The sequence below is a fragment of the Mytilus californianus genome, unplaced genomic scaffold (assembly GCF_021869535.1).
Source record: "Mytilus californianus isolate M0D057914Y unplaced genomic scaffold, xbMytCali1.0.p SCAF_8, whole genome shotgun sequence".
NCBI lineage: Eukaryota > Metazoa > Mollusca > Bivalvia > Mytilida > Mytilidae > Mytilus > Mytilus californianus.
The window spans coordinates 14,536,033-14,560,541 of NW_026262734.1; the positions used below are offsets into that span (position 1 = coordinate 14,536,033).

Below are 24,509 nucleotides of genomic sequence, written 5' to 3' on the forward strand. Positions count from 1 at the left end.
TTCTGTACTATGAATACCCCATCAAGACACTTATACAGCATTCGAACTGGAATATTATGTACTAAATAGTTTTTGAAATCAAGTCATTGTGTGGACGATTGTGTCACTGATACGTTCGCTGTAGTACAATTGTAACCGCGGGTACATTGTAAACCGAAAAGTAGAATCCTACCTTAAAGTCAAAGTTAACTGTCATGCGCAAATAGGGAATACATCTGAAATATTCTCGTACAAAACATGGTATATCTGTAAATACACATATACCAACTAGTGAAATACAATTTTGACTGATAAAATTAAACAGGCCAAAATTAGTTCGTGCTTTTTTACTCTATATTATTTTTTCGGTCTTTTCACATTTCGCTTTCCATATTTCCTTGAAAAAACCTTTTGATTTTGTTCTGATTGTTTTTTTTTCTTCTTCCACCTTTTGTTTCTGAAATGTCGCATTTGTTAAGCTACATGTTTAGCTACATGTCTATAAGATATTTGGCATATGACATCGAGGACAGTAGACTTTAAATGTTAACTCTTACTTAATTTTTATTTTGCACTTATATTCAAAAATAAGGAGATATTGTATATATTTAGACAACTATTTACCAGATCTAACATCTCCTTATCAGCATCTTTAATTGTTAAGTCCCTTTTTGATGCATGGAAAGTCTTTGATTTGGTTTACTAATAACAGTTGGTATGTGATTTATATATTTGTAAACAATTTTAGGAATCATTAATTTTAGTATAATAGTAAGCACTCAACTTTGAAGGTGTAGAGCTAAGTTTAATATTTTGTTCCCTTTTCTTTTTGCAGATCGACCTTGATGCATATGTTCGAAAGGTGCTTCAGTATTATCCTAGAAGATGGCTATTCGACATTTAAAAGGTAATCAGAATTTAATGTTTTGGGTTACTAGTTTCCGTTTCCATACATTTACACAATGTAAATTAGAACCATACGATATTGATGAATGCACACAAACACACAAATTCTTCTTGTAATCACATAAAATGTTAGAAAGCGCTTATGAATTACTAAGTGATAACCAACAACAGACAGTATAAAAATAATTTAGTATTTTATATGCAGTATAATTGCCGAAAAGATGTGAGCAGCTATACGTGATCGTACGGCCCGACATGATGAGAAGTAAGAGAAATCAAACGACCTGAACAAACCGAAAAAGCCGTTGAAAAATGCTATTAATGCGATCGACACAAAGCAGACAAAAAAAAATATAATCCTACGAAACTGACTTCAGACACAAAAACACTAATAAATAAATCATGCTTCCAAGACTAAAATATCATAGTACAATATCTAGAACAGAACAAAGATATCAAAATATAAAACAATGAAAAACAAGTTCTTAGTATGACAATAACTTTGTTACACTGTTTGCGATCAAAGCATGATAAACATTTTAATAAATGTGTGAATAAGACCATGACTAGAAGTTGGGTTCAAAACAACTGAAACGTAAAACAGCACAAAATGACAACATTTAAATTCACGTAGTTCAACGTTTAATGAGCCTGTATTGAACTCTAGATGAATTTTCGTGAGTAATCTGTATATAATTTGGTTTGTCTGCCTTAAATCTTAAATATCACAGGAATAGATAACCTCTTCACGTATTTTATTTGTCCTTTTTAATTTTTTTAATCGAGTGTCACTATCAATAAAGAGTTTTGTTTACTCCTTAGAACCTTTTCAGTTTAAACACGTACATTGGGCAACATATTTGCTAAAAATATAGTGGTGCATTTCATGAAGTGTACATTGGTTGATATTTTGTTGACAGATTTTGTCAAGTGCATGTGGTAGAGAACACATGTCACAAAGAATGCAAGAGGAGCCATATGAAGTCCATTTTATTGAAAGGATACTTCTCCGAAGATAAGAAACACTGGGTTTACAACTGGATAAAAAAAATAGTCTTAAAAATGTTGATATAAAAATCTAATATTGCTGTGTTAATAAAATCTTATATTTTCTGATACTGACAGGCGCCATCTACATTTGCTTTATACAGATATTTCAATGTTCTATAACTTGATAAATATGAAGTCATAAAAAATATGCAATAATATTTAATGAAATGCCAGTTTTGAGTTCCACCGTTTTCTTTATTTTACACGAAACAATGTGAACCATCTCCTAATCTTGTGTCCTCAAATCGGACGCTAGAGTTTGTTTTACAGTGTTATTTCCATTTTGTGTACCTTTGTTTTTATATTTTACTTGATTTGTACTTTATCAAGAAAGTGTATACTATATAAGTTATGTACTAAGAACTACAAAAACTTTCTATCAGCGTCTTTGTCAATAAAATTACTATCAACATCAAAAAGTTTTTGTTGGCGTCTTCGTCAGCTACAACACCTTTTTTTTTGCATCTTTGTCAGCTACAACACTTTTTTGTTGGCGTCTTTGTTATCCTTGGTGTTTTCCCCCATGACGTTGTTGGTTTGTTCTAGACTTATGAGGTTGAATGTCACTTTGGTATGTTTCGCCTTTCTTTTACGTAATACAATTGTACATCTATTATATTTTTCTAACAGGATAATAAGGGTGCAAAATATGGACTTTGTCATAGCCATACACATTGTGAAGCGGTGAATTCGTTACCTCTGCTAACGGTTTTTCAGTTTAAAGTAGAGATTTATTAAACATTTTGGTTGGAATCCTTAGTTGGAAATAATTTCCGATGTCAAATTTCCTTCAAATCATCTTGTCATATACAAAGCGCCCCGTGCTAGGCTAATTATAATCCATATGCATGTAAAAAGAATAACTCTCATGATAATCCGGAACAGGTACGCTCGTGACAAAAGCAAAATGTAGCAAACAGTCAAAATCGTCAAAAAGTTTATATAATTGAACGACACCTTACATGTAATAGAAAAACAAATGATATAGGGTATCCATCCATGACACAAAATCAGTACAAGCACAGCAAAAAACACACAAAAAGCAAAGGAACAGCGTCTTTATTGCTGTTCTTCATCTCAAAGTGAGGTCTTCAACACGGAGCAAAAAAAAACCTCGCCTTACTGCTCACTGTTTAAGACGGTGTAGTTTTTGACCATTTGTAATTGATTTGTTTAAAAACTTTCTAGAGTATATAGACATAACTTAATTGGCATAGATAACGGCAACAGTAGTATACCGGTGTACATACATACATAAATGACATAGATAATGATATAGAAAGTGACATTTCACTTTTTGATGACGGCACATCAATTTATATAGTGGTTCATAACGAATATGGAGCAGCAGAAAAGTTAAATAAAGATATTGAGGAGATACATATTTGGTTCAATCAAAGGCTTGTTAATTTCAACCAAAACAAAACAGAAATAATGACTATATCAAAAGAGCACCATAACCTCATCAACCATCAATTTATATAAATAATAATATCAGAGATGTATAGTCGCACAATCATTTAGGGGCTATTATAAATGAAGACTGAAACTGGAATAGTTATGGGAAAATGATTATTAATAATGCTCTTTCACTATTAATCTTATTCCGAATCCTGAAGTTCAAATTAAAAAGGAAGAAAAAAGAAACCATTTGAGTATCGTTTATGCATCTAGTCTTAGATTATTGTTATATTTTCTGGAAAAATATCCCTGACTATTCTAAAACATCTTTAGAAAACATGCAACCAGAAGCAGCAAAATTTGTCACAGGTGGTACCAACATAACACCAAGACAGTTGCTGTACGACAAATCAGGTTAGGAAACTCCAGTCGCGGCGTAATAAACATTAATTGTTAAATTGTCTGCATTAGTCCCAAATCAGAGGCCATATCTACATGCCTATATGACTAGGGGGTCTTCCAATTTACAAAATATATTATACAGAACAAGTTATTATCCGAAGTCATTTCTACCAGCAGTTATAAACTTTTGGAATGATATTCCAGACGAAATTCGTATCAATCAATCAAAACCTGGTTTTAAGACTATCTCTTTCAAAATATTATTAAAATCCCTTTGATTTTTCACATAGGTTCTAGAAGAGAACACATATGTTTTGTAAGACTACGACTCCAGAATTGTGTTCAAAAGGACCATCTTTACAAAAAACAAATCTGACCCACAGCGCATTGTCTTCCTGTGGGCACGACGAAAAAAACTTTCATTACTTCCTCAAAAGTCCAAAATATAATGAAACTCGAAGGGATACTACATGTATCGAGACAGTCTCTTGTATTAACCCTAAGATTATAGTATACGGTGACAATTAAATGTCAGAAAAGGACAATAAGCTAATATTTCATAAGGTTTCTGAATATGTAAATAAAACAAAACGTTTTGAAATTTGACCTTGTACATATTGTAAATGTTCTTATTACTTTATATATTGATGCCAAATCGAGTGGACTGCGCGTAATCTACATTTATCGGTCATGATGGTGGATTCAGTGACTCCATCAGGAAAATAAAAGTTAACTGTTTTGTTGATTGATTTTATTTTTGTTTTAGTTTTTTTTGTATTTATTGACATTTATTATATGTTACCTTTAGCTGTAAATACTTTTGGTACGTCATATTGTTTGTTATATAATTTTTTTTCGGGAGACGGATTGATAAAATATTTTCCAGACTTGTTTTCGAATCTCATATTTGACTGCTATGTAAAATTGTACTTTTATACTGATGTTTCAATAATAAATACTGTTTAAACTAACAGCAATTGTTAAATTGAAGAACATCTATTAAAGGTAGTTCTTCATTATATTCGATGCCTTTGTCTCTTGTATGGTCACTCATAATACCTTCTCTAATAAAAGTTGAATTAGACATTTTAATTTTTATACGTTTCTGAAATAGATGAATATCTTATTTTGAACAATACAAATCTAACAACTTGTAACAGTATCCCCATGCAATGATTTGCTTCTACAGAAAGTCTTGGTATCTACTGTAATGAAATGCGAAGCATATGGATTACAATAAACACAAAATAAAATGCCTTTTCTGTTTCTGTATTTGTACATACCAGTTTTTTTTTCATTTTGTCTGTGTTTTTGTCAAATTTGCTCTTTCGTCATTTTAAAATGTACGAAGAATATAAAATCAAAGAAACGATAGGAGACCATTTAGCAACCACAGATCTGCCATCAAAAATATATGACTCCCCAATGGTTCAAGTTACGACCTGCATGTTATCAATTATATATGAAATATGATGAACGGTCACTGGAATTAAAATACAGACAGTGTATTGGGATGATTATTTCGGCGACAATGTGGAGCATTTATCTCAAAAAAGATTGCAAGGCCCATCTATTATATTAGATACGCGTTCCTACGAACCGGCACTGAATAACCTGTACGAATAAATGGAATACAGTACATTTTGTAGTAGACAGCGGCGAATTTAAACATTTGGACAGCAGCCCATAAGCCTTTATCGATAAAAGATTTTCTTGAGAAATATTTCGACCTGGCTTTACATTGCTTGAATTTTCCCCTTTTATCGGAAGAACATTGTTTGTGAATAATGTTAGCAGTAATAATATCAGCGTTCTAAAAAAAAGTTGAAATGTCAAACCAAAATCGACTTAACCTGTTTCAGAGATCTTCAAATAAAAACCAAAAATGAACTGTTAAATTTATCATGTGCAATGATAATTTGATTCACTGTGATGGCACAGCAGTATGTATAGCCACAAAGTATTCACGACGATCACATTCCCTCTGTGTTATAGTTACGTTATGCTAGTATAATGTTGAAAACTGATTAGAGCAGTTGTAAAATAGTGTCATGACATTTTGGAATTAAAAATGTAAGTAATATATAAACGTGAAATTCCTTGGCTGTTTCAAGGGTTGGGTTCTGTTATACTATACATAGACATTCTCAGGCTTTCGGTTAGTTGAAAGTGCTACCTACTACAGTTCGCCGTGTATTTTCCGTGTGCATTACATGTATGTTGAACGCAGATGCAGACATAAGATAAAGATACAGTAATATGATGGCACTAAAATCAAAAAGTCTAAAATGACGCAGTTTCTCTTTTTTTTCAATTGTCTGAAGCAACGCATTAGATAAACAGAAAAATAACATTATTCAATTTTACGAGAGTCGGTTTGAAAGACAGTCGGAGAAAGCTATTAGTGATGATGCTGCAGATTTCACAATCAATCACAAAGGTTAACGTATTCATCATAGTTTTAATTTGTAACGATCATAAGATCTGACTACATTTGAGCCTTACATCATGTTTAATTCGTTCGATACCACCTCTAATATGATCGCAGGAGAGATGTAAACAATAAGGAAGCGTAACAAAATATAAAAGTTTTCCGTTAAGTATGGCTGAATAAAGTGTTAGGGTAGGCAACAGTTGTATCTCATTAATCGATTAAGAAGGCATATCAAGGTTAAACACAAAAACGGAAGGAACCTCGGAACTACAAAAGGTGCAAGACCGGGTGAGTCGATAGGGTACGCTTCTTATGCTATGTATGCACCAATCGCTAAACGAATCGCCACTCAGTCAAAATGTCACAGTCCGAGAATAAAACAAATCGGTAAGTTTCCAACACTTTCTCTGAAATCTAAAGACCTAAGACTACAAACGCATGTCGTTAAAAAATGGAGGATCGTTTCGATAAACCAATTTGCGATGCTGGCCGTAGAGGGTATGAAGTGTCGGTGTTAGTCGTTCTACCTCATAACATTTTTGCTTGTTGAGTTTGTTTCATCAGGAGTACACATATGTTTATCCAGTCACTATAATATAAACCTGTATATATATATATTAGCGTTACATTTCATCTGAAATATAAAAAATCATACGATTGTGCAGAGAATCTGTTACTGCTAGGAAAAGAGAGGTTGACAGTAAGAAAGCTGAAATCATCATATTTGGAATAGATTCTAGTTTGGAGTTATCTATCTATGTCAATATCAAATAATAAGTCAAGATATGGGGCAAACTTTCTAGTTTCGGCAGTAAAAATCACTGGGATATATGAGATACAAGCGCTCGTTGAAATATGGATTATTGAAGTGAGAGGGCATTTTCAATATATCTGAAGAAAAATGAAAGAACTCTCATTGTCTGTTTGTCTTTGGGACGATTTTGTATGAATTATGTGTCATATCAATACTCAAAACACAAGCCAGTCAGAAGAAGTACCCACTGAAATACCGACTGTTAATTGCAATAAACCCGGACAAAAATGTTTCTGTCAACCAACAAATCGCTAATCAATTCAAAATAAAATAGAAATAATGTTGAGCAACAGATATTCGACGTTCTTTGTTAATACTTTGTTTATACTCTATTACGAACCTTTTCCTTACGCAGAAAAAAAGTAAAATAACAAAGATACCGAACTCCAAGAAAAATGCAAAACGGAAAGTTCTTGATCAAATGGCAAAATCAAAAGCTAAATCTCAACAAACGAATGGAAAACAACTGTCATATTCCTGCTTGAGAACAGGCATTTCCTCATGAAGATATATTTTCCTCATATTTAACTTTGTTGTGCAATTGGGGAAATTATACTAAATGAGATTTGCAATTACGGACTAGATTTTATGCAAAATATTGTATTTATAAGTAATCGATTTCTACTGTCCATTAAGAGATTGGATTATATGCTAATATTTTAATGTCTCAATAATCACTTATATTGATTGACCCTTATATACAAAAAGTACTTAACGTATTCCTTCGTAACTATCTTTTTCTCCCGACTAAGGAAGTTATTCATATTAACATGATTCTTGGAAATATTGATTTATGTAATTGTTTTGTCATAACTAAATACAGATGATATTTTGGTAGTTAAGTAATTGTATATGATTTATCTTAAAATTGTCAAACAGTCGATTAGATAACTAAATGACAAAATAGTTTCCTGGTGTCAAAATCTGAAGCGCAGTCCAACTGTAAGTATGCCATACATTTCTATGGATAAAATCAGTTTTTTGAATAATTTGTTTTTGTAGCAACACATTGCTCTTCTGTTTATTTAAGCAAACTACTTAATATACAAAAAGAATAAAATGATGTTCTGAATCGTATTAAAGACGGAATGACGTTCTTCATGTTTGACAGTCGTAGGATAAAACAAAGTCATAACATATAATTCACAAAGAAAGTTATAACAGAACTGATACGCTACTTAAACTTTCGTACTTAGATTTTTTGAAAAAGTTATAAACCACATGTCGAACTTAATTAAACATTTTCCTTTCTGTGATGTTACAATTCTGTTTTACGTGTCATTTTACAATAGTGTGGTTATTTACTTTGAAATATACTTGATAATATCTATGTATTGTATATACAAGAATTGTCTTACTACAACATGTTTATGTACATATACCTTTTTATGTAATATTAAAATAAAGTTTGGATATACATCAATGTTTTTACAATTAAAGTCTTCATGTGCTGTAGAACGACCGTAACATGTGTTATAGAAATGAACAATTATGAATACTGCCATCATCATACTTTTTACCAATATTGATTGGCTTACCCTTTCGGAGAACCTGAGCTCATCTCCGGTTTTTGATTCGGTTCGTGCTGATTGATCTCTAGTTTTCTATGTCGTGTAAAATGTTTCTAGTCTTCTCGTCGTTTTTATACTTTTGCCATTTTGTTCTCGGTTTCTCTTCGACTTCGTCTCTTTTAGTAGTCCTTTTATACCCGAGTGACATACAGAATGAAAGTAAACTTTCTGGAATCAAGCCCATTTTCTGACAAATATTGTAATGTTATCACTGCATTTATCTCATATAGTATTGTCTTTTCTCAGTGACAATTTCTAACTTGATGACCTATATTCGATGCAAAGTTTAGGTTCATCGTGATCAAACGGATAAACATTGTTAAATTTCATTTGCTAACGACTACATATGAAACAGAAATGAAAGACACACATGTACATCAATGAGGCAACTCAAAAATCACACAAGACATGTAAAATGCTTTCTTTTTTAATATTAGACAACACAGCTCAGCAATTTTTTAATATCTATGACTGACACTTCTTGATGTAGTTCCGGGTTTAATTTTGTATATGCAACATGCATATCAAATTAGGTGATTTGGTATGATTGCCAATGTGATTACTATCTTATCATTTCCTGTTTCTTGCAAGTTAGCAATTGACAAGTAAATTACATGTTGTACGATGACAAGAAGGGTACATTAAAAGAAATAATACACCGACATGCCTCACGGCTGATTTTGGTCTGATTTTGAAGATAAATCTAATTTCATTTGTTTAAAGCTTGTAGTAGAGTGCTACAGTGGTGCCAAATTTCGAAATTGTGATCAAATGTCAGAAGGGGAGACTTTCAAAAATCACAAATGTTTTACATTTTAAATTTTTTTTTCGGAAATCTCTGATGATAACTTATAAAAGTTCAATGGAATCATGGTTATCTAATCAATTGATAATATTTATCAGAGAGAGAGAGCTCAAACCTATCAGTGTCAAGTATGTCAAGTCGAGGACACTGGCATTAACAATTAAAAAATATTCAGAATTGATACTAAAGTGTATCAATCACTATCCCTATCGTTGCAATTTTCAAAAACAGTATGATAATTTATCTGTTTCTACAATCATTATCGACACGAGAACAACATATGTTTGTACATGACATATTGCGTCCGTTGCACACCCAAAATATTCTACAAAAACTGTTTTGCCTTTGGATGTTCAAATAAGGTCCAATAAAAAATTAGAGGATGATAGTTCTTCGTCCATACTGCGAAGGTTATCTGGGTGGTGGATTGAACATATAGGCATTCTTACAGCAAACTAACTCAAAGAATGTGTGGTCTTAATGATGCTTACAATGGAGGTCGTTTCACTAAAGAAGCAACTTTTGATAACCCCAACTTCACTCATGAAATTAAGATGGACGGTTTTGACTTTGCCTTTGTGCCATTCAGACAAGCGATGAATTAATTATCTTCACACATACGTGTCAACCAGCTAGATTTTATAAATGTTGAACCCTGTATGGGTTTTGTGTCAATGCCTAATAAACTACCCTTTTTGGTAATACTGAACCTAAAAACATTGTTTAAATTATGTATACGGGTTTAAACCGTCGAAGTCTTTGGTTTGAAAAATGCAGCAATACTGGGACCACGACGTTTGACATATAAGGAAAATGTTATACACAAAGTTATAAATCATAAGCGTCTGATGAATTATAATTTTAAAAAAAATCAGTTCCTTTGCAAACAAACTCTGCCGCATAAGTTTTGTGCTTGCCTCTTCCTGTGTACTACATAACCGAGTACAGTCAATGATAATCCCGGCACAAAGAAAAAGGAAACACCCAAATAAGAATATTTGGTCCATGTCTTGCAATGAAAAACCTAAGAGTTCCTTGTAATAATTTTTCCAAATGAAAACAATGCAATTTCTAACCAAGCAAGACAAATTAGTCTTAGGGGTAGGAATACATTGTAAAGCTGTAGGAGTAACAATTGCAGATTGAGATGGATTGTAATAGTTTGAAATTTCGGGAAAAAAAGAAGGCGAAAGATAATCAAGGGGACATTCAAAGTCTGAAGATTGTTAACTACTTCTCAAAACAGTACGAAGGATCTGATTATTTTGATGTGTGGAATTGTTAAAATAAATTTCTCCTTTTTCGGGAAATTTTAAATCAGCTTTCGGAAAACCCAAAGGGGATAGCACAGAAAGTCTAAATTGATTCTCATTGACTTTAATTTAAATCTGAACCACAATGTAATCCCAATAAGGATATTTTAGTTTGCACTTGCAGTTAAGCAGTTGTATACCTGCTTTCAATTTATTCTGAAAGAAAGTAACAAACGTATCTAGCAAGAACGACATCGATCATGCTGGCTTTTCACAAACAAATCAGCGTATTAACTTTTCGTTAGCCTTTGAAAAGTTGCATCATGCGTAGCATCAGGAGCAGATTCCTTCCCCTGGGTGTTGTATGTTATTGGCAAAGCATGCTAAATGATACATGGCCTTGAAGTGATCTCGAATCAAATTTGTCATAAACACGCAAATGAACACTATCGTATTGCACATTTATTGCCCAAAAAGTGTACATTCCTCTTTTATGTTGCCTTTGACAAATTGTAAGCAATACCTATTTAGTAATAATGCATAATTACATTTGATTATACTATTTTTGTCACTGAGTGAGCAAATTTAAACGTAATGCATATCAATAACATTACCCAGTCGGGGATAATAGGAGAAGGGAACCCAACATGAATTATCTAGATGGAAAATAAAAAGTTAAATTAAGATATGATGAGTACTTCAAAAAGCTGGCAATAGTTAAATTTGTATGTTCTGTCAAACTTTTGTATATAAAAACTTAAGAGCATACGTTGTTCTGTTATATTTTGTCATAATCGACTACGGATGCAATTTAGTAATATGAAAGATATTCAATACACTTTGAAACACTTTACAGCAAAATATTGTTGAAATTATCATTTGGGAATTTATTATAACTGTTCTAATGTCATGAAAAACAAAAAAATCGGAAAGTCCCACTTTATAGCGATGAATTAAAAAAAATGTGCACAATAGGAAAAGTTTACGACAGGGCTAACATGTTAGTATAATGTTTAATCTGTCTCTCTTTGGATAATCAGCCGTGTGGTTATTCTGTTCATTACACTCTTAGAATAAGCAACCGTTTCTTGATTTGTCACTCCTCTTATGATAATACTTTAGCAACATGTTGTATCACTGTGAACAATATTAGCTATTTGGGTCCTCAATGCTCTTCAACTTCGTACTTTATTTTGCCTTTTAACTTTTTTTATTTCGAGCGTCTCTGATGAGTATTTTGTAGACGGAATGCGCGTCTTGTGTACAAAATCATAAGACAGGTATCTATTATGAGTTTATTGTTTCATGCGTGGCAAAGGACAAGGTTCACTTTTGGCTTAAATTTCAACTTTATCACAAACTATAAAAAAGAGCAGAATTTGGTTCTTAAATTGGTCTATTTCATAGGCCTTAATGCTAGTTAAAAACAATCTCTTCACAATAGTACATACAGTCCTTGGATGGTGTAAACTTCCCACTAACACCATACACCATTACACCATTCACCATACACCATTACACCATACACCCTGTGCCATTACACCATACACGTCACACCTTTGCACCATACACCTTACACATTACACCATAATGCAATTTAATTTCAAAGAAAGCGTGCGACTACAAAATTATTTATTCATTTTAAATAACGAATTTTGATCACAATATTGTAAATTAATGTATCGATCGCACGTTACACCATTACACCATTCCCCTTACACCATACACCATAGCACCATACACCTTCTACCATTGCACCATATGCCATACACCATTACACCATACACGTTTTTTTGGGAAGTTTACACCATCCAAGGGCTGTAATATGCCCCAAAGTGAGCCCTTTTTGAAGTTATTGTCAAGATAAGCTGATTTCGGACCTTAAAGCTTTCGGAAAAAAATTGGCCGCAACCTATTTTCCAAAATGTTCTGTAACTAAAAGGTGCCAAGGTCGATATTGAATCCCAAGACATGAAATGTTATTTTGGGTCAGGGCCAGCGGCCAAAGTAAATTATGCAAAAAAATGTCATAAATTATGGAGTGCATGGACTAAAACTGACAGTACAACATAATTAGGCACAATTAAGGATCGCAAATTCCTAAGTTTTAATGTGAACTGCCAAGAAGAAGTTATTTTGTATAAATAGTAATATCAAAACTATTTATATGTGAAATTTAAAGTATTTTGGCCTGATTAAAAAAAACATAAAAATCTAAGGACCAATTCGTGAACCTTTTCGTTTTTATGTGTACTCACCAGCTGTTGAACATTTCGTTCTGTTTAATTTGATAATTAGAAAAATAGTTTCATATTAGAAATAAATATGATAGTGCTTCCAATGTTCTCGGATATATTTTGATATGTATGTGAAGTTAGCGACGACTTTGTTATTCGTTATTTGATATTCATCGAACATCCAACAGGCCCCCACCATCTAGTTCGATATTCAAATTTTTTCAGTAAAAAATGATAATAGCTGGATATTTAAAAAATTCTTAAAATGATAACATGTTAATAAAAGTACATATTACGAAAAGAAAAACGATAAATATCTAATTCTGACTCCATCAATTAATTGTATTTTCTCGTTTGTCAAATCTAATAATTTACATAGAACACGATTTAATATTTGTAGTTTAACAATCTTAATGATTAAATAATATTATTTTATGACATAGATGAAAACACAAACAATGTATATGCTGTCAGTAACTGCGAGTACTCTCAAATCGTACTTTCCTGTTTATTTGACCTGTTGATACTAATTGTATTGCTTTTTTGTTATTTAATGTTATTCAGGGTTATATCTGGTCTATATACCAGCTTTGATAAGTGTTTGGTATAACTATAAATTTTCACTTCGTACTATGAACATCAAAATTATTTATTTTGTAATAATATTTCCTTTCTTTATTGGTACTGTACACGTATACCTAACAACTAAATTATTTTCATTTTCCTGTGTTTAAAGTTATTGCAAATGGATGGTATTTTTGTTCGAGCATATTGTTTTCCTTTAATTGTTTAACATTTCTTACCGATATAACATGTTACTTTTATTATTCTTCCCTTAGTTTATTTATTTTGTATTTACATTGTGTCATAGGTCAAATTTATTTGTTCAGTGTATGTTCAATGGTGTTAATATGTCATTTGATTGAGTTAAGCTATTTCAGTTGATATTTTATAGTGTGTCTTTCTATGTTGTGATGTTACACTATTGTTTCAGAAAAAGGGTGAAGGTTTGGTACCATTAAAACGTTTAAACCCGCTGCATTTGTTTGCACCTGTCCTAAGTCAGGAATCTGATGTTCAGTAGTTGTCGTTTGTTGATGTGGTCCATACGTGTTTCTCGTTTCTCGTTTTTAATATAGATTAGACCGTTGGTTTTCCCGTTTGAATGGTTTTACACTAGTAATTTTTTGGGGCCCTTTATAGCTTACTGTTCGGTGTGAGCCAAGGCTCCGTGTTGAAGACCGTACTGTGACCTATAATGGTTTACTTTTATAAATTTTGACTTGGATGGAGAGTTGTCTCATTGGCACTCATACCACATCTTCTTATATCTATATAACGTTGGAAAAAATATCTACCTACGGAAAACCATGTTGAACATTCTCAAAGCGCTTAAATTTATTATTCAAAATATATTGCAAACTTCCTGATCGTTCAATCGTCATAAAATTTAGCACAGAGTAAGTCGATATGTACAAAAACAAATACTATAAAGAGGAATATGTGGAAACTTTAGGTCTTCTTGAAGGGTAGAAAGTGCCAAGTTGATATTAAAGATATATTTCAAAAGACTGCTAGCAGTCGGTTGGATCTTGAATATCGAATAATGAACAACGAACCGGCCGCAAACTTCACAGACATTATTATGTTTTTTCCACTTTGCCTGCTTTTTTTCTTGCGCTGTATTGTTTCAAAAGATGTAGCTCAGATATTTTGTATATGATATCTAACAGTCTATAGTTTTTGAAACTAACACTGCTAAACCGAACACTTTCCCTTAGTCTTGAAAGAGTCATCTCCCCAAACACTGTTTCTTGTTTGCAACACTCTTTCGCAACCGTTAAAGATCACGACCGAATTGTTTTCCCAAATTGCTCGTTACATCCCCAGGATGTTGCAAAAATCTTTTATCGAAGAAATCCGGAGACTCCATATATAAGTGATATAGTCTTTTGATTTGATGTTCTTCGACCATAAAAAAGAAAATGAAGTCAAGGGCAAATGTTAAGGTCATAGTTTATGTTTTTCTCCCATAGTTATTGCTACTCCTCAGAAACTATAATGAATATCTGCAAAATATTTTTATTATATTGTTAGCTACGATTTGTCGTAATTAAAAAAACATACGTTGTCATTTCATTTGGGTTTTCTCTTTAAATTTTAAAATAAGATGTATGGTGATAAAAATCATTTACCATACACAATAAAAACCTCAGATCTTTTGATGTGAGGTCCTTGTCTAATTACCTTGAGATTGAGGTCAAGGTCATGTGATAATTTGACGGTCTAGATTTTGAACTTTGTTTTAAATTCATATTGATACATGATAAAGCCATAGGGTCTTTTGCATTCGGCTGTAAGACATATGACCTTGAAACGTCAAACAAGAGTAACCTTGTATAAACCAGATGTAGCAATGTTTAGCACTATTTTAATGTAAAAGTATATAGACCATACATTTTTGGGATCAGTGTCAAGTAAGCTTATCATATAAAACCAGAAATGACATTTTTCAAACCGGAAGTAGCAACTTATCATATATTTTGGAATCAACGTAAAGTAAGCTTATATCTGACACCAGAAATGACATTGTAAACCGGAGTTAATATTTTTTATCTAAATATGTGCATTTAGGATTTAAAGACCTTCAATTGTTCTCTAAACGATTAGTATTTAATTATTATTTGAATTACAAATTGTCAATATTGATTGTTCCGTAATCTACATTTTCTCTATATTTGAATAAAACTGGTTTAAAAAAATGCTGTAAATATTGCAGACTTTTGAAGAAAAAAAGTATAATTTTTTGAATGCTCCTTTTTTATTTTTCAGCATAATGTGGTTCCTCATATCACTAGTGGCGTTTAGATTGTACGTTGCAAAGTTACCTCTGCATCCAGCACTAGTCTAATTTTTATTTGAACGGTTTCGTTGGGATTTGTTTTTTTTTTTAAACATTTATATTAATCAAATTTAAAACTTGTATTTTATTTCCGAGAAACAAGCAGGATTTGTTCTCTATGATGATGTTCCGGTCTCAATTCAGTTTAAAAAAGGATACGGATATATGTTTATTTGTATAGTTAAATTCATACTTTAATATACTAGATTTTTACGCAGAAAATTCACATTTGCATTTTTCATTGCGTATAACAGATAAATATTAATGAAATTCAAGATTGGTACCAAACCCTTTCTTTAAAACATTTCATATGTAATAATTTTGTTTTTTTAAAACATAGCTAAGTTATAACAAAATTGTTGTCGAAAACTTACAAAAATAAAAAATTTGACTCTCTTAATTAACAAAAATGCAAAAATCCCAACAAAATCGTAAACAGTAAATATCAAACACAATCTACAATTGTAGGGCTGATGTCAACTGCACTTCAACAGGTAACGTAATGTTTTTATATAATGTATAACATGTATAATGAACATATGTATTGAAGGCCTGTACTGAGCGTTGTAACGACAGGGATGGACTATAGATAATTAAAACAAAACATACTGACGCATGATAACTGAAAAACTCATGTCATGCTTCAACGTCCTTACGATTTTTTACAGACATTAAAGAGATGTTATCAATATAAAAATAAGGATATGTGGTATGGTTGCCAATGTGAATGTGACAACTATCCATAAAAATTCAACTATAGGTCACCGAAAGACCTTCCAACAATAAGCAATACGCATGTTTGGATAAATGTAATCTTTAAAATTAAAACTTTTGATGTTCTTGTTTATTTCGCTTGGCGTTTTTTAGATTTAAAAAGCCAGTATTTAACTATTTAGTGGCTATCGTTGTTATTTTCTATTTCTTTTGAGGTTTGTGTTCGTTTTTTAATTTGTTTTCCAATTTTTTTTGGTCTTCTTTTACATCCGATCTCATGGTACATACATGTATCTGAATTCTCTGTTTGGTTAACCACTGAAAACCATGCAATAAACTTTACTTTATACAATTAACTTGTGCTTAGTACATAGATAAGATACCAAGTCATGAAAATCGTATATCTATCCAGTGTTCTTTCGATTCCTTTGATTTAAAACGACACTATTTCTATTGAAGATTCGTGTTTGTGTACATGTATTGTTCAGATGCACATATGTCATATCCAGGACAGGAACAAATTAAAATAAAGGTAGACTTAGGAAAGTAAGTTGACTTGGATATAAAGGGTGTGATATTTTGAGGGTTTCATCAACTTTGGTACTGACATGATAAATAACAAAATTTTCTGAAATTGTCCGTTTATAAATTTAGATATTATTAAGAAACTAAAGTTTCAACTCCGGAGGGAAAAGATGGCCTTTGGTAAATTTGGCTATTATTTTTAGGTCTTTCTTGGTCATATAGCTATTCACCGTTTCGTTTCTCAAACATCTTTGGTTGTCAAATATTCGGCTTTAAACGTTCCTGATGAAGGTAAATCCAGAAAGCGCTATGGATGCATACAATTTATATATAAAGTGACAACCGCTTGACAATGAGGCAATGTCGGATAGTGAAGAAAAGTTTGCATACAACAGATCTAGACTGACTACAGACCCCAGTTATCAGTTATATATACATTTCTGCACAGTACAACTTTTAAACATACATTCCTAAAAGCCAAACGGGCATATCTAAAGGAGTAGTTTTACCTCTCAGACAGAAAACCTTGATATCTTCTTTGTAATTAATCAATTAAAAACAGATAAACCCCATATCATTCATCTATATCTATACCAACGTGAAGTTTTGTAGCACCTTTTTTTCTTTTTTTTTTTCGCAAAAGGATTATATTTTTTGTTTTTTACAGGTAGATTACGTTTAGTTGATGGGTCTAATTCATATGAAGGACGGTTAGAAATTTATAACGCTGGCGTTTGGGGAACTGTTTGTGATGATCATTTCGACTGTGCTGCTGCTATGGTAGTTTGTCGAGAACTTGGTTACAGGTTAAATAAATACAGTTATTTAGTACAAGCATGACACACTTACTGCAAAACAATAATGTATACTTAACCAAAATAAAAAAAGCATCGAGGCCAATATTATACTATGCAGGGAAACCAACGGATTCTTTTATACAGAAGTAGCCCCTTTAGCTTAGAACAATGTGTGATTTTCCTCTACTCTGCTATTTTTGCTAACGACTTGTGAACGTCTGGCAATGTATTTTGTATTTTATTATTCTTTAAGACATAACTAGCCTAATTCCAACAACAATTACCCAAAGTCGTTCCATTATACACAGGCATTCAATCTTAAAATTGTATCCATAATTCTGTCGATGTTACCAAGGACAATTTAGCACTACCTATAGCTAGGAATTTCATTTTGTTTTTATGAAATACAGCTGATGTAGAAATACAAACTAATAGTCTGTTCATATTGGCAATGATATCTCGATGAAACTTAAATGTCAGCCCTATATGCAAGTCGTTGTTCTGATATGGATAAAGGCCTATATGGAAAAGTCTATGTATATGCACCATTCACGTCCCTAATCTGATTCTCAATGTATGTTTTTATATCTGTTTGCAACTAAAACTACTAAAAGTTATGTGCAGTAGTAAGTTGACAACAGAACATATTATTTGAAAAAACAAAAATAGAAAAATAACACTTTTTATCTTCCATTAATCTACAAAAATATTGAGATATTGCAAATTTAAACGAACTCATTAACTCAACAATAATGTTCAAAGATCTACAATTTTAACATCTATCAACTTGTAAAAAATTAAAACTGCTTTACCTATCAATTTTTTTATGCATATCAACGATCTTAATAAGTTTGAAGTCAAGCATCTGTATTTCCACATATATTTTGACACGGGATATAACCGCCGTATAGATTATTTCATACTTTGCTGCGTATCGAATTGAGGGTTGTTAACTACAGAGTCAAGTAATACTGTGCGTACTTTTGTAGCATATGAAACAAAAGTTGACGTGATCCGTGTCTTGCACTATACATTCTTTACCCATACTGCATTTTATTTGACAAAAAGAATCACGAAACGCACAGTGGCATAAAGTTTTCGAGTACAGACATCATGCCTTATTTACAGTTAAATGAATTAAGTGTTAATGATTGACAAACATTTGTAGCATATTGAGTAAAATATTTTTAGCCACAAATGTTTTTACTTTTACATGTTTTATATACAAAAATAAAATTTAGGAATTCAAAAACTACTGTAACTTATCATTAGCACATGTGCATGAAATATATATAATCATTCAAGTTGTTATATTGCAGTCATGTCCACCATTCATGATAATCTCCAATCTTACAAAAATATTGCAGAGAATAAACGAGTTTTGTAAACGAATTTCGTTTTAGTTGACTTATTAAAGCATAATTTCGATCTTCGGATATAAGATTGTTCACAAAAATAACATTGAATCTTTCGATCTCATTTCTCTAATCAGATAAGGACATGATTCAGTATGTTTTTGATTTATAACAAATAGTAACTCATGTCGAGCATAAGGTCAATGTAAAGCAATTTGTCTTTATTTCATGGCATATATTTAATGTATAAAATTTACAATTTGCATAACCATGATAACTGGTCGCCAAGTTAGAGTTTGAATATACGGTATGATTACTTATTGACATCCATGTGCCTTTTATTTTATTTTGATGTCAGGTTGCTATCTCAGACCCCACACCTTATTTTGTATAATTTTCTGCTTGAACTTAATTTATTGTAAATTTAAAGAGTACCGGGCTTTTTTTACCGAGTACGATAAAAGTCTCGAAAGTTTAATGACTGTAATCCCTGGCACAATTGACGAAGTTTTTCTCTGAATAAGAGATGGGGACAAATTATATTGAATAACACATCAACAGGGTCATTTTTAAATAAATCAAATCAAAATGTTAATATCTATATCGTACAACCAAATTAAAGCTGTATAAATCAATTTAAATGTAGGTATCTAATACTATGTTGTGTACAATTTCCGAACAAAATAAAATTATATATATATATATATATAAAATATATATATATTTATAAGCAAAATTGTCATGATTGTAATGAACAGCAAATTGTAGGGTTGAGGTTACTTGTTATTTTTTCATCCTAATGGTTGACTTGGATAAAGTATGGGACTCCTCCCATTTCAGCAGTACACCTTTTTTTTTAAAGAGAGGGGTACGTTAATTTTTGCGGGATATTAAATTTGGCCACCTTCTTCCGGGCAAAATACCCCCTGTGTAACGCTTTTGCGGTAATGAACCATCGCAAACACTCTCTAAGTGGTCAGTATATGGACTGATGAAAGGCAAAAGTACTGTTCTTATCCAAAAGAGTTCTTCATTTCCAGTGGCAGTCCTATTATGTTCCTTTTTTCCCCGGTCGGTCTATTTTACAACCTATCATTTGCCTATTGTATTAATTGTAAATGTGTTCTCGTTATATGAATATGCATAAAATAATTACCACTCACCAGACTTTCAACAAGTAACAATATTTGTCGACCATTCTAATTGTTCCCTTTTTTTACAAAAAGCAGAAGATTATGCCAGGCAAGGGGGAGGGGCAATACAAAATCATTACAATACAACAATAAACACTATAAATCAAAGGAAGAAATAATGTGACAAAACACACACTTGTTCAGAAAACCCTAAATAGAAAACTACAAACAACACCAAAGCCCGTGGGTGAAATCAAGTGCTCTAAATGGTAAGCAGTTAAAATACTTTTTCATATATACACAGACACTTTAAATTCCATTCGGCTTTGTTAAACAAATGCAATTTTCACTGACGAGGAATGCCATGCACATTAGATACGGACATACATCTAGGTTTATGTAAACCCAAAACATGTTTGATTATGTAGCACATGTTATTTTTTTTTCTTTTATTTAAAATAGATTAATCCTAATTATTAGTCATGTCAATTTTCTTGACATTTTGGAAAATTCGAACTTATTAGTAATAGGAAATTTATTCACCGTAAAATCCGCGGATATCTTCTTACCTATATTTGAAAGATAAAATGCGAGTTAAAACACACAAAACCGGATGGAAACAAGGAAAGATTATATATTTGAAATTCTTTAAACATTATTTTTATAAAGTAGACACATTATCATTCTTTATATCGGCAAACAGGACAGGATTGTCTTTGGGAAATTCTGTAAAACATGGTAATGGCAAAATTTGGCTAGACGACATAGAATGTACTGGAACGGAGAGCAACATGACAAAGTGCCCACATAGTTTATGGGGAACTCATAATTGCATTCATGATGAAGATGTAGGAGTACATTGCTTTAGGTCATATGAAAACAGTTATGGTAAGTAATTATATTTCTTCCTCTTTTTCGAAATGTGTGTGCTAGAACAAGTTAATAACTTTTCTTCCTCTTTTTCGAAATGTGTGTGATAAAACAAGTTAATAACTGTTCGGATGTTATATTTTATGCACAAAATATAATTAAAATGTAAATATTAATTGTTTTATTTAGTGATTTATATTTTGAATCGGTATAATTTGTATTCATCTTAGAACACATTTGGATATACATAAACTGTTGTTTATATAGAAAATTGTACTATATTAAGTTTATATTAACTCATATACTTTTTCACATAATATTTAAACAACATACTGACATTAGAACCTCACAAATTACGATTGTCATTAGTGGGTGCAGAACAGATTTTACTTTCAGAACACTCGCTTTATAATGAGCTTCCTCTGTTGTTTGTTTTTTCATTTTGTAATCTATTTGTCATGGTCTTGTCTGTCTCTTGTTAACTAATGCTTTTTTATTTTTATCATTTTGGTATCCTCTTCCATTTTATGGACACAGTTCGATGTCGCATTTCTATGGCTTTTACACTTTTACTTTGTTCGACATATACCTGCATTTTCAAAAATATTCATTACAAAAATATTCATTACAAAAAAAATATTTACATTTGGGATAAAGGTATCATACACATATTACTAAATCGTATCACAATATAGGATTTATAGAAGAATCGGTGTTCCACCTCAACAATATTCATAACATGTTATGTTTCAAACACACCTTGTTATAGTACCATTAGTTGTAAAGCTAAGTGGTTCATAGACGTTTTGATAAAGGTTATAGTTATAATGTTGTACGTGATCATTGCGTCTGACATTATTTTGGATAGGTGTCATTCCCTTATCTAATTAACAGATTGAAACAACTACATTGTTGTAGGTGTGATTAGTTCTTTCAATTTTATATATATTGGCATTTCTGCACTGATTTCCTTTTGGTTTTGTGTAGTTTGATTGCTGGTTTCATTGACGTAAACTCTGAATATCTTTTAATTCTTAAAGTTGTTTAATAGTTATTGTAATAGTCTTGTTATTTATATGTTCAGATTTGTCAGGGAATTGGGGAACATGGACGTTTTGGACAGATTGCAGTGCAACATGTGAAGGGGGATTACAAAGCAGATCACGCGAATGTAACAATAGATCTCCTCCAGCATACTGCACAGGAACCCCAAAACAAAGTCGCGTTTGCAATAATGATTGTTGTCATTGTAAGTATACATTATTACTACATACACTTTGCTAACAACAACACGTAACACATAATCATGATAATGTTATACACAATGTCGTGCAAATGTTTTTAGTTGGTTACCCTCGGAATTTGCATTTGAATAAATCATGTAATTAGAAGTAAAAATTGCAATGGCATATATCACTTGTCAATAAAGGGTTTTTGTTTTAATGTAAAAAAGCTCAACGATATAACCAATCATTGATTTCATGATTTAAAAGCAATTATAATAAAACTACGGATATTTCTTGTAATGAAATTTGCTGTTAATAAATTTGTGAAATCATTCAAGGATTACATCTCCTTCATGTAATGCTCTGATTCCTTGTGATAATTTGACTATACTTGAGGTATATTTTGGTACTATCAGCTCTTCAACGTTTGTAATTGGTTTTAGATTTTTAAATATTTGGTCTCGAGCATCACTGAAGCGACTTTGCTTTGTCGTAATGCGAATTTGGTGCAGTAAAGTGGTACCTTTAATATCATCAAATTTAAATAATACTTGGTCTCAAATCTTTGACCAAATGGGAGTGCATCCTAGGATAAGTTATCTAAAAATCAATTCAATAAAAACATTAAAAAAGGTGGTTTTAAAAAAACTGTACTGAAGAATTTCATCTTACATTTTTTAACTGAATAAATATTTAAAGATAGCAGCGAATTATCTTTTTGAATGTGTCTTTTTTAGCACCAATCAATGGTGGATGGAGTATCTGGACAGAATGGACTACTTGCACAACCACATGTGGAGGTGGTCTTCAACGTAGATCACGTGATTGTAATAATCCACTTCCACGTGATGGAGGAACATGTTGTGAAGGACTATCATTTGATAATAGACTGTGTGACAGTGCTTGTTGTACTGATATGTTTGACTTCAAATATCTGTCATACACTCTTTGTGGTACGTGTATAGATAATAAAACAAGTCAACATTTTGAATGATCGCATTCGAAATCTAAATTATGTTTGCAGTAAATATATATCAAGTATATAGTTGAAGGAATTTTACATTACAAAAGTTTTTGAAATTAACTAAGAACCGTATAGTTGTTCATATCACTCAAAACAAAAACAACCAAGAGATAAAAGTAATATTGAAATATTTTATGTTATACATGTAATTAAATTGGATCAAATTGAATCTGTTATATATATAAAGTATCATAATATTGCAAATATTGGTTTTAAAATAGATTTGAGTAGCTTCTTAATGCTTATGCTTATGCTTATAGCAGAAATTATTTTGAAATATCCGCATTTTGTTGTATAATCATTACTTTTAAATCTCATTCTAATACTTGTTAATTTTTGTACAAAACACAGTTAATTGCATTTTCCTTACTTTTTGTTAACATTCTTCAAACCATGATGATTTTCAATTAATTTGTTTAAATGTCAATATCTAAGTTAGTATTTGTGATAAAGTAATTTTATCTGCTCATCTTGTTTCTGTGTAATTAAGTCTAAATATTTGTTAATGGTTATGCCAAACTTATTTTATCTGTGTTTTTACTAAAAAAACATATTTGACTTTTGCATCATCTGGTTCCATTTTCCATATATAATCTTTGTTAATGTATTTTTTTTTCTATCCTATTTATCGAATGGAAAAATATTGCTCGAGCTAATCCTTTGATGATTAAAATCCTATAAACGACGTAACCGACGCTCTCATCTGTTTTGAACACCTGTTTTGTACACCAAAAACGTAGGGTAAGTGAGCGTATTTATTTTGTCTTCTTTTTACCTCAAATGAAATGGAATAAGGAAACACCATGTTGAAACGTTCAAATGGCGTGCAGTCCCTAACAATTTACACGTGATTGTTGTCTAACAATCAAAGTTGTGGAATACTTTTGAAACATCTAATACACAATTGTAAGATGGCATTCTCCAAAGCCAAAAAAATATATAAAAAGGGATTGTAGGCACTATCAGCACAAATTAACAGCATAACTTCATACTTTTTTTCTTCTAGTCAAGCGATATTTATGAATGCAAATGAAGACTGATTGTCTAGAAGAAGTATGTCTTTGGTTTTCTACGTTGTATTTTGTAAACTGTTGTTTGTTATTGGTCTTTT

General features: G+C 31.6%; 1 protein-coding gene and 1 long non-coding RNA gene across 4 annotated transcripts in view; both read left to right on the forward strand.

The window, feature by feature from the left end:
- Positions 1-4,991, forward strand: part of LOC127712651 (uncharacterized) — a 30,869-nt gene extending 25,878 nt beyond the window's left edge. For all 3 annotated transcript variants that reach the window (XR_007987225.1, XR_007987226.1, XR_007987227.1), the window contains 2 exons: positions 815-886; positions 1,806-4,991. This is a non-coding gene — a long non-coding RNA (uncharacterized LOC127712651). The remainder of the gene's footprint in view (positions 1-814; positions 887-1,805) is intronic.
- Positions 4,992-20,640: 15,649 nt separating this feature from the next.
- Positions 20,641-23,368, forward strand: LOC127711892 (A disintegrin and metalloproteinase with thrombospondin motifs adt-1-like). The gene is made up of 3 exons (XM_052218053.1): positions 20,641-21,166; positions 22,233-22,397; positions 23,112-23,368. Exons 1-3 carry the CDS (start codon positions 20,866-20,868, stop codon positions 23,366-23,368), a joined length of 723 nt encoding a protein of 240 aa, XP_052074013.1. The 5' UTR covers positions 20,641-20,865.
- The last annotated feature ends 1,141 nt before the right edge of the window (positions 23,369-24,509 follow it).